This window comes from Rissa tridactyla, chromosome 6, assembly GCF_028500815.1.
Source record: "Rissa tridactyla isolate bRisTri1 chromosome 6, bRisTri1.patW.cur.20221130, whole genome shotgun sequence".
In the NCBI taxonomy this organism is placed as follows: domain Eukaryota; kingdom Metazoa; phylum Chordata; class Aves; order Charadriiformes; family Laridae; genus Rissa; species Rissa tridactyla.
Window position 1 is genome coordinate 14,395,796 of NC_071471.1, and position 12,021 is coordinate 14,407,816.

A 12,021-nucleotide genomic window follows, 5' to 3' on the forward strand; every position below is an offset into this window, starting at 1 on the left:
AAAAAAATCACTCTCATTACCAGATCAAGTTTCATTCCAGTAAGGCTCTTTAAATAATTTAAATGTTTATTTTAATAAAAATAAATAAATACTTCTCTTGTCACATTATAAAACTCCCTGGAGAAAGAAAAAAAAACCAAACCAACCCCAACCACAGGGGTTTCTCTCGCAAATCAAAAGATGGTAAATGCTTTCTTCTGATGGTCATCACAAATCCACTTGTAGGCATCAAGTAGATGGTAGATTATTCCAGAAACAGAAGAAAACTCTCTTTGAGGAAACAGTAGTTCAGCACCTTCTTGTTGGGAAGAGAAGGTCAGCTCACACAACTGTTGCCACCACCAGATGAGTCCCATTCGTCCATAAGGTGGCCACGTGCGCTGCGAGGTGTGAGCAGCCCTCTCTGCGATGGAAGTTCACAGCATTTGTTCTTAAGCTTTCCCTTGGCCAGGTGACACCAACCTTTCCAGCTTGTGCTTAAGGTGTGTTAGCTAATTTCAAAGAGAGTTACTGTCTCCAAAATAGGGGCAGGCGGGGGGCGGGGGAAATAATCTTAACCACTACTTCTTAACCTACAGAGAAAAACTCTTTCCTTAACCTACGGAGAAAAACATCTAACAACAATAACCTATGAGAAAAATAACTAAAAGAAGGGTTACTCCTGTAGCACAGGTCTCATAGCAGCTCCTGATGGAGTATTTCCCAGACCATCTTCTTACGGAAGTAAGGCATGTGGGTCTGAAAAGAAAAGAAAACTCCATGAAATGCACCTCATGGCAGAAAGAGACACAAAATACGCAGAAACGCCCACTTAATTCTTTACTATGAAGTTCCTTTTAAGAACTGTCAACACTTGCCCTTCGGGTACAGCCTGGCTTTCACCCGCACAGCTCCTAAGAGGGTGACATGCCACCAAAACCAGATCTCCTTGACCACACAACAGCTCACAAGCACTTTCACAGAAGAGCACTGCCTTGGAAAAGAACCAGTGTCTTCACTGGTCAAAGGCTGAGACCCATTTCTCCCAAAGATCCAAAGGCCAGATCCCACAAACCCCCTGGCTCCAGTATCTCCCCCAAGAGGAATCTCACGGGGAGCAGACACCTCAGCCGCTGCGTAACTTCCCTGGCTCTTGTCTCTGTGCGAAAGGGGCTGGAGCTGTTTAGAACCTTCACTCACCTGTGTAAAGGTCAGCGGTTTGTCTCTGCAGATGTAATCTGCGTATTTGCAGATGAAAACGCCGCAGTCGCTTCCATTCGATTGCTGAGGGATTTCCTAACGAATGCAAAGAAGATGGAGAATTTGCCTCTATCTTCAAGGAAAAGCAACTTGGAAGTAGCACCCATTACCAAAAATACCCTAACCAGACACTCCTGAACTTGCACCATCCCCAGTAACCGCTCCCCAACACAAGGAACAGACCCCAGGAACTGCACATCATCCCTCCCCTCGGCTTCCTACGCTCGGATGTTACAAGCCAAATTCCTGGCAGGCTGATAAGGGACAGCAGGCTTCCTCCCTGCAAGGTGTCTGGAGGTTTCTACAGTGTCTTTCTGAAGTGACATCCCTTAAATCGAGGCTTTCGGTGCTGCTTTTCACTATTAACTTGGCAAGAAACATCAGCCCAAGCCCTTGCTTTGTCACGTGCCAGGATCTGGGCTGCAAACAAGCAGCCCACGTTCTCTGACAACTGCTAAAGAGACTTGAAATTTGACTTGTGAAATGGGGGCAAAGCCAAATTCACCTTCACGTGGCAGAGCAATTTTAAAAAACCCAACAAAGTATTCGGCCAGCAAGGAGAGGCACTGCTCAAAGATTTCATCCCAGCATGGTTTCCTGGTCCACTGGCAGCCCAATGTGGGACCAGAAGAAGATGCTTATGGCTGTTCTCTGAAGTCCTGGCCTTATGAGAAAGCGTTAAGAGCTTTGTGACAAGGAGTTCTAGTTCACATTTCAAGTGCAAGCAGTGCTCACTCACATGTGGCTCCATGCTGTGAGCAGTCCACTCCGAAACATTCAGCTTCAGGTGTCTTTTTTCACGGCTCTCCTCTTGCAGGTATTTACTGTTTAAAGCAAAAGAAAAAAAAAAAAATCACTCTTCATCGCTGTAATTCAGGCCGAGAAAAAAGAGCTGCTGAAAGATCACAGGAAGATGAATGGCAGGAGGGTTTTATTGATCACTAACAAGGTTGGTGCCCGTGTGCCACGGGGCTACCATGTCTTTGTCTGTGCTCTAGGGGGAAGGTGGCAGAACCCAGGCAGCCAAGACACCGGGTGGAGGGGACGACGTGAGACTAGGGAAGGAGTCACTGTCAGACAACTCGCAGCAAGCGAATCCAAGATTTCTGGTTTGTTATCTACAAGACATGTGGAAACTTGCAGCCCTGTCACAGGGGCAAAATCCCAAAACCCTTCTCCTAATTCACAACACAAAAGCACTGACTGAGCAGTTACTTACAGCAAAGTCTCACAAATCTTGTCCCCTCCTTGTCCCAAGGAGTCGTAGTATTTGATGGTCTTCTTTCTGGTGTCTATGACCTGTTATTCAAAGGTGACTGTTAGACAAAGCGCAACCTTGTGCTGCACAAACCTCCATGACTTTTCTTGCTAGCTTTTTCTCCCCACCCAACTCTAAATAACAAGCCCGTTTGACTCACCGCTAGTGCCCAGTGCAAACGCAAGTTAATGGGCACTAAGATGATGTCCTTGTCGAAGAGATCCACACGCCTCGTCCATCTTCCTACGGCTTTGTAGCCCCCAGAAGTAAGTTTTTCATAAAAGAACGAACTGAAAGCGTGGACTGATGGATACCCCTCCTTCTTACTTCTTTCCATCACAAGACCCATGTAGAAATTGATGACCTGTACCATAAAGAGTAAGCTTGAGATGTAAAACAAGACACTAGCTTACCAAATGAAAAGCACAGCGACATCTCTTTTCTGGCCACCCTGAAGTACGCAGCTGAGAGAACTCCAGCCTCAGCTGCCAGCTTTTGTTGTGAGAATTTCCCACTTGGTTACATCTGCAGCTGGATAAAAACACCTGCCACCCACTCCAAGAACCTACACTAACTCCTGGAAGCTGCACAATACAAGTAAAGGAACTGCCAGAAGCACCGGACCCTTCAGTACCTAAAATAAGAACTGCACAGAGATTTCTAGGCTCTGCAGTGCAGGTCATCAAATAACTTTGCAAAGACTTGTGTACACGCTGAAGGGGTATTTCGAAATTAACGCTCCATTAGAAGATCCCTGTGCTGCAGCTACTTTTACCTCATCATTTAGCCAGCAAAGCTTCCTTAGGGTGTGGACGTCCTGGCGCGTGACCCTTAGTTTGAAGGCACTGCTCAGGATCTCCTCTGGCTCACCTTTGCCTAATGCGGCAACGACCTCTCTCTCCATGGCCTGAAATGGACAATTAAATGGGGAAGGACTTGTGAAACAGAGCATCGAGCATGCCAACCTGTGGGCAGCTTTCAACTCAAACACGGCCTGGAAATGAAGCTCAGGTGACAGAGCAACTGCCTTTGCCGGCTTTCGGCTAGGTTAGCAATCGCCCTTTTTGGTTGGTTGGTTGGTTTCGGCATCCTGACTTGGAACTTCAGGGCCCAGGTTTGCCTCAATTTGTTTTCACCAAGGAAGCTGAGACAAAACGCAGGGACGAGCAAACACACAGCAAACGCCTTTCCCATGCGATGCTGCAGCCCTCGCAACGCTGAGGTTTAAGGCAACCGCAGCAGGCATTCTCCATGCCAAGGCAGCTACGTCAGGAGCCTGAAAGAATGGGAAGGTGGGGGAACTTCAAGGGAGCTGAAGTACCAGCAAAGGGGGAAACCGAGGCAGCTACACTGCAGTCAGGCAATCGGGAGTCCAGGCTGTGCATGCAGCTGGTTGTCACTTGAACGTTTCCATCCAAGTCTGCTTAGGGAACGCAAATAAACCACTGGGTCTGTTAGAATAAAATACTCTGAACTGCCAGAGCATCTTCTTCTCGGTTGAACGTGGGCTAGCAGGATAAGAAAACCCCTGGTTTTCCTTGTACTGAGCATCACCCCGCAGACGTTGTAAACTCTGGACTTGCTAGCCCTTTCCAAGTCAATCCTCAAGAGGCAAAAAAGGGGGCGCTCGATCAGACTGCAACTCTCAAGAATAAGAGCAGCCAACATTCAGACAAGCAGGGGAACCTCAACTCCCACTCCCTGTTGCATAGCGTAACTAAGTGAACTCCTGTGACCACTGCTACACGCAGTGCAACCGTGCCCAGTGCGCATCCACGGCTCGGTGACATCCCGAGGACGTACGCAAGATGCTCAGGTCCCCCACAAGCAAGGCAACACCACGGAGCAGTAAAAACTTCTATTTCAAGTTCTATCTTCATGCTAGGACAGGTTGAGAGGCAGATCCCATATAACTGTAGGAATCAGGTCAGCACTGCTCTGGGAGACTGCTGTTAAACCTGGACTCATTTTTGTCCGAGTAGCAGAAGACCCACAAACCCTTAGGTTGGAGCACAACTCAAGGAGCGCGTGGAGCATCAAATCCTTAAATCCTTTCAATCCTTCAAAACCAGCTTTAGTGCTGACCTGTGCACTGGGAAGTCACAGCTGCAGACACTCCCTAACAGCTTAAAATGCAAGTTCTTCAGATTTCAAAAAGCCTGAAGAACCACCTGTAACAAATGGGGTTCCTTGCAGCTGTTTCACAGCCTTCAGTTTTGTCTAACAGCCTGTCAGCTACGGTACCTCTGTGAGTGGAGTAAAGCCTTCTGCTCTTTTCTGCAGCCTTGGCGGTTTCTTTTCTTCCACCTCACAGGCAGGTGACTTTTTGGCCTCACCAGGTCCATCCTGTTCCAGAGGTTGTTCTGCTGGTGGGGAGCCCCTGCGAGGAGAGGGAGAGAGAAAGAGAGAGAGCAGTGAGCTGTGTACCTGCTTCACCTCCGCTTCCAGCACGATTCTTTCGGAGCAGCGAGACTGGCATAGAAGGAAGCGCTGGGAGCTTTGTACATTTTTTCCCATCTCCCTGTGCAAGATTCCTTTGGTTTCTCTTGATCAGTTTCATTATTTGGAAAACAGGGAAGCAACCAGCACTTCCTCTGTCAAGTGCTCTGGGATCTACTGGGGATAAATGCTGCGTGCTAGGGCTTATACTGCAAGGTATAACAGGAACACCCGCAACTCTACCTGCAGCCACATACAGTTAGCTTACGGGAACTAAGACCAGCACAGGGAATGAAAAATGGGACACCTACAGGATATTTACTTGCCTCCTATAGGCTAGTCAAGAGAGTGACTGTCCCCATTTGGAGAGGATTACCAGTAAAACCACACAGACTCTGAAGAGCAAACAAATACACAGACAGTAAAGATGTCTGTCTATACGTGCCTTCCTCAAAACCAAGAATTTGCCTTGTCACCAAAGACCCCCTTTTCCAGGAGGGAGACCTACAACAGACTCTCACAGTATTCTCCCCTTTCAGTCCAGCGTGGTAAGAGTAGGTATCACAAGCTTCGTCAAATGACTTCCCTCAGTAGTTAAATCCACAAAAAAAGGCAAGAAAATGTTCCTTTCACTTGAACCCATCCTACCCTCTCAGTTCCTTTCTTTCCTTCTCTCCCCCGAGCTCAGGTGAACCACGGACAATTCCAGCACACAACAGTGCCGCACGGCTAAAGAGAGCGCTAGGCTTTAAAGCGGGGAGAAGAACAGGCACGGAAAGAGACACGCGCACAGAGCCAAAAGAAACAAGAACCGTGATGAAAAGAGACTCTACCTGGTCACAACATCGCCCTGAGACGGCTCTGGGCAGCAAACATCCACCCATGTGATACCTGCACAGAAAAGCAGCAGTATTAGAAAATACGTCAACTTGCAATTTTACTTTTCAAGTAAAAACAAGCACAGAAGCCAGAGTTCTCTAAGGCAGACGAAACCTCAGGAAAACCAGGCACATTCAAGACTTCTGTACCGTGCAATACCTGTCCTCCTCTTTTTTGCCTCAGACTCGGCACGATCGTCCGCAGGCGCACAAGTGCTGAGGAAAGAACACACAGAACCGCGGCTTGAAACTTCCTTCAGCTTCTACCAGGCTGACTTCCCTTCACAGGGCCCAAACTTCCAAAGGTACTTTCCAGAGCCCAAAGGTTTCCCCCTCCGGCGAAAGGCCCTCGGGCGGCGCGGGGCGGCGGGCGGCGGCGAGGAGGGCGCCGAGGGCCCCCAGCAGCCATCGGGACACACACCCCGCGCCGGAAATGCGCCCGGCCCGCGCGCCCGGCGCCGCCTCCCTATTGGCTGCCGGGGAGCGGCCCCCGCCCCTGCGACACGGAGGGGAGGGACGGGCAGGCGGCGGGGCGCGCGCATGCGCGGCGCCGCCTGAGGGAGGCGGGAACGGCCGCCCAGCCCTCCGCCGGCTCCTCCCCGCTGGGGCCGGGCCTGTGCCGGCCCGCCCCCGGCCAGGCGGGGAGCTTTCCCTCCCAGAAAGCCCCGAGCCGAGCCCTGGACGGCCGTGGAGGGCGACAGGCCCGTCTCCCTTTAGGGAGAGGCCCCGCAGAGGCCGGAGGGGCGGCCGCAGGGGCCCAACCGAGGCCGGAGGGACCTAGCGGGGGACCCACAGAGGCCCGGGGGGCCCGTCGGAGGCCGCAGGGGCGCCCTGGAGGACCCAGAGGCTGGAGAAGCCGTTCCGCGTCCCGCAGGACGGGGGCGGGCCACAGCGCCCGGCGACGCTGGCTCTTGCGCGCCCGCTACTGCCTCCTGTGCTCTGCGGCGGTGAGGGAATGGCATTGCCGGGCTTACCCAGCCCTGGCCTCACGGCCCAAGCGACGCTTTGTGCCGCTCCGCTGGGGAGCTGCAGGCGCTGCGTGCGGTTCCGCCATGGCTCCGCTGCAACTAGGGACGCGGACGCTGCGTTCGACCATTGTGACGAACCGTGATGTAGCGGCGGCCAAGGGCCCGCTGCAGGGAGCCTGGCTAAAGCGGCCGCTGTGGGGCTGGCGAGTGCTGAGCTGGCTCCTGGTGGCCTTGGCTGGCGCTCGGGGGCCATTCTAGGAAAGGGGGAAGGATGTTCTTTTGGGGAAGGGCTCTTCCCTGCTCCCAAGGCAGATGTGGCCCACGTGAGACTCGTACAGCTGCCCTGTGCCACAAGGTGATGCTGAGGCTTCTCTCCTGCCTTGGGACCCCCTACCCTGGGCACAGGTGTGGAGCCAGCCCTGGGGCTGCAGGATTCCTCTGCCAGGCATGTCCCCCCAGCCGCAGTTTCTTCCACCCTGCAGCATAACCCACCGCAGGACAATGCTCAGAAAAAGATGAGAAATCTTCTCCGGGAACTGTGGTGGTTATTCTAAAGCAGCTCCTCTGCGCTTCCTGGTAACACCACTTCCTTGTCCTCACCAGGACAGGGGTTTTAATGCTGTTAAATGATTTGAAAACACCTGCGTGAATGGCTTTGTGTGTGCCAGAAAAGTACCTGACAGTGGCGGCAGGGTCAGTGTGACTGCGGTGCCCGTCCAAAGGTTTTGTCCCAGTCGGATTCCTTTGTGCGTGGTGTTTGGTGTGGAGACTCTTGTGATCTCTAAATGTCAATATCCAAACACATCAAGAAGTTACCATTTCATTAAATTAATGCCACCAGACTGAGAGTCTTTCTTTTTGGAGGGGAGTCTCTTGTTGCACCTTACATTAAATGTTTTGGGTTTTTTCCTCCCCTCTGTCCTGTATACGGCAAAAAATTCCCATTTTTCTAAAGGCAAATACAACAGCTGGATGTGCCAGAGGCTGTATGTCGTAATTCCTGGCACGTCTTTACAGTGCAGTTTTACATCAGTTACATTTCTCAGTGCCTGTAATTGATGCAGCTGATGGTCATGACTTAATTCCTTACTGTGCCTTTGAGCTTCTTGCTCAGTCCATTGATGCGTAAGGACTCAAAATTAGGCTCTTTGGTGCACGAAAATCCCGAATCCTGTTACCAGACGTTTACATCCACATGGATTACTGGAGTCCCATCTCCGATCCGATAGGGAATGCAGATCATTCCAGAATCTGAGCTCATTAATTGTGCGTTACCCAGAGTCTGTGCCTTTAGAGCAGCTTCAGTGTGAAAGCAGCTTCACACACCTGGATGCCGAAGCAGCATATTTCAAATTCGTGGCATAACAAACTGAACAATTAACCTTAGGGCTGGAGGAATGCTTGGTCATTTTAGCTATACCCCTACTTTTAGGTATGGAAAGCGTAATCTACTTAATCTGGCAATTCAATCTCTTTATTTCGCATGTGTTCGGGATGATGCCGGGTGGCACAGCGCTATCCCAGACTCCAAACCAGCACTGCGACTCCCCGCAGTGCGCCTTTGCTGGGGCTTTGGCTGGCTAATCTCGGCGGTTCTTTGCCTTGGGTACCATCCCCCTGGATATGAGTCAGTTTGTCACCACAGCTGCCTTATGGCTCGTGTGTGTTTAGCCGGTCGGCACCTAAAGGCACCTCGCAGCTCGTCCCTGCTTCCCGCCCCAAAACGGGCACTCCGGGAGGCAGACTCCGTCTCGTGGCCAAGCACGGGTCTGGGCGGTCTTACTCGGGGTGTAAAATGGCAGAACGTGAACTCGGCTCCTGCCTGAGCTGAGCAGGGCACATCTGAATTCCTGCCCGTCTTCTCCCCTGCCCACCAACCCCTCCCAGACGTTCCTCCTCCTCCACGGGCTGTCGCGGTGGTGTTTGTCACTCAGCTCAGAAGGGACACCGCCATCACCACCACTTTGTGGACCCAGAAGGACTAGGAGTGCCGGGCAGGGGTCCCTCAGCTTCCCGCCACCATTGCCATGGCAGGGGCTTGCATGGAGGTGGCACATCAGCTCAGCGAAGCCCCGCTGCAGCGTCTGCTCCACATCTGGTCTGGGCTGGGAGGATGGCTTTGGGGGAGGCGTGCGGAGACCCTGCTCTGTCCTCCCGGTGTCACCAGAGAGGTGCCCAGCACTCCTGGAGATGGGCTCTGCTCCCTCCCCTGCTGCGTGGTACCTGGCAGGGAAGGGCGAGCGCCTTCAGGGCGGCCACAGGGGCTTCCTGGGAAAGCCCCGCTTGTTTGGGAACGGCTCAGCAGTCGGCTGCGGGTGGCAACTTCTTCCTGTAACTGCTCCAACGTAACTCCCTCTTCTGCTCTGAGAAACCCACAACAATTTATTGTCGTTTAGACAGGTATTCTCTCACCCGATGGCCCCTCCCCACCCAGGAAGGGGAACTGGGAAAAAACAAGGAAAGCCGAGGACTGAAATTCAAACAGGTTTAATAGAATAAGACTAGACAATTAACATTGAGAACACTAAAGAACCAGTATTGATCCCGATACCAATAGAAAATGCACAAGGACTATTCCCAGCCCATCCCATCAGCAGAAGCCGTGCTCTCCCAGCAGGGACAGCCAATGTGGGACCCTGCGAGCGCTGCGGCGTCGGGAGGAAGGGAAGGGCTCAGGGCCCCAGCACCGGGGCAAGGAGTGCTCAGGATGGCAGCCAGCAAGGGGGAGAGAACTCTGCAGCAAACTTTCTCGTTTATACTCAATGGTTATAAATACAGAGAGACATCTATATACACACCTGCACAAGCGTCATTACGTATGCAGGCTTCACACTTCCAAACAAATCATAATTTGAAATACGGGTGGTCTGACACTGAGAAGGACACAAGAAATGCACAACTGGAGGGAAGCAGCAGGGAGAATCTTGCCCACAAAGTGTTTAGAAGTTAATAAGCTTTGAAGAAATCAGTAGAGAAATCATTTTAGCTTAAGCAAATGACTGAAGTCTTCATCCCTTTGACATATTTTTACAACAACCTTTGCTACATTACGTTAAGATGGATGTGGAAGCGGGACACCTGTGATCTGAGAGGAAACAGATGTGTATCTAAACCAGAAAATTAAACAGCTGCCTTAGATTCATTCAGCCCTTTTGGATTTTACAACATTTTCCAGTTTTTAAACATCCACATTTTTGTTTCCAGATCACCATTCGTTGAAACCTCTCTCTTCAATCTCCCCCATTTTACAGGATTATGCCACTTCTTCAGTACTTCCAGCCTCAAAGGAATTCCTGGCACCTCACCTCCTCCGCCTATCGCTAAGACTGGCAATAACCCCTAAAATGTCAAAGCTCTTACCCGCCCCCCAAGCCCCAGGAAATCCTCCCTGGCTAAAATGTCAAACACCAGGAGCCTGCATCACTCCAAAAGCAGTTTATGCCCCATTATCCTGACACATACTGAGGGTTCCTACAAGCCACTCCCCGCAGCTCACTGAAGTCGCAGAGTTTCTACTACCTCCTTTGGTTGTTCTTCAGACATTTTCTCTGCCTAATTTTTGCTCTTTTGCCAAACTAGGCTCCTGTAAGGAATATGCAATAACAAAAGAAGAAAAAACAGACTTCTTTACCCTCCCTATATTCAAACTCTGCCGGTAAGCAGATCACGACTGGTGTTTGCTATTAAATAACCATTTTATTCTAACCTTCAATTTGTGACGACGTGTACATTCCCAACATCACCAGATCCCTTGATCGTTACCAACAGTTCTTCCCCTTCTTTGGCCATTACATACAAGGCCAAATACTGGGTCCTGCACTTGGGTCACAACCACCCCACGCAGCGCTACAGGATTGGGGCAGAGTGGCTCGAAAGCAGCCCGGCAGAAAAGGACTTGGGAGTGTTGGTGGACAGCCGGCTGAATATGAGCCAGCAGCGTGCCCAGGTGGCCAAGAAGGCCAACAGCATCCTAGCCTGTATCAGGAACAGTGTGGTGAGCCGGACTAGGGAAGGGATCGTCCCCCTGTACTCGGCACTGGTGAGGCCCCACCTCGAGTACTGCGTTCAGTTTTGGGCCCCTCACTCCAAGAGGGACATTGAGGTGTTGGAGCGTGTCCAGAGAAGGGCTCCAAAGCTGGTGAGGGGTCTGGAGGAAAAACCTTATGAGGAACGACTGAGGGAGCTGGGGTTGTTTAGCCTGGAGAAGAGGAGGCTGAGGGGAGACCTTACTGCCGTCTACAACTACCTGAAAGGAGGTTGTAGAGAGATGGGGGCTGACCTCTTCTCCCTGGTGACAAGCGATAGGACAAGAGGAAACGGGTTCAAGTTATGTCAGGGGAGGTTTAGATTAGATATTAGGAAACATTTTTTCACTGAAAGGGTTATTAAACATTGGAATAGGCTGCCCAGGGAGGAGGTGGATTCACCATCCCTGGAGGTGTTTAGAAAAACGGTAGATGGGGCACTTAGGGACATGGTTTAGAAGTGGCTCTTGTCAGGGTAGGCTAAAGGTTGGACTCGATGATCTTAAAGGTCCCTTCCAACCTCAACAATTCTATGATCCTATGATTCTGTTACTGGAATTGAGGTGGAAGCCCTGAAGTCCAGGCTTGTGGACTGGAACACCTGGAAGGAACAGCTTTTGCCTCTCTCCCCCTGAAGCACACCAGCACCAGACCAGATCACTGCTGGGGGGGCTGGGAATCCACTGGGAGGGAAAGCAGAGCAGCCCCTTCCCATGACAGTTCCCACACTCCACCAAAAAGAAAAAAAAAAAAAAGCCAAAAAAAGACAAGAATGTGTTTTGAAAAATGAGAGTATCAGACAAGAAGCACGGACGCCCAGCTTCCTCCCACCACCTCTGCCGCTTGCACTGGCCCTGGGACTCACTCCGTGCCACCAAGCCGGCAGGAGACTAGTCCAGCAGCAAAAAGCAAAGGATTTTCTGACAGCTTCGGGTACCGACCAGCCCAACAAAAAGTCAGATCAAGGGCAGCTGATGAAGGAGGAACACAAAGAACGACCTGTCCTTTTGGTGGCATCAAGCTATCAGATTGTTTCGAACCTTCTCAAACTGCTTCCTTAGTTCTTCTTCCACAACTTACTAATAAAAATCAGCATTTTTAAAAAGAGATGCCTTAAGTATCTTGTAAGTACATCCATACCTTGAGCATTTCTACTATTCAAATTACTCTGATTAAAAAAAACAACCAAACAAACAAAAGACCCGACTACCATA

The 12,021-nt window shown here is 51.0% G+C and overlaps 1 protein-coding gene across 1 annotated transcript; it reads right to left on the reverse strand.

The window, feature by feature from the left end:
- Positions 1-442: 442 nt before the first annotated feature.
- LOC128911500 (sentrin-specific protease 2-like) lies at positions 443-3,401 on the reverse strand. The gene is made up of 6 exons (XM_054206500.1): positions 3,273-3,401; positions 2,658-2,861; positions 2,459-2,538; positions 1,979-2,063; positions 1,180-1,275; positions 443-738 (listed from the first exon to the last, which is right to left on the reverse strand). Exons 1-6 carry the CDS (start codon positions 3,399-3,401, stop codon positions 676-678), a joined length of 657 nt encoding a protein of 218 aa, XP_054062475.1. The 3' UTR covers positions 443-675.
- Between the last annotated feature and the right edge of the window lie 8,620 nt (positions 3,402-12,021).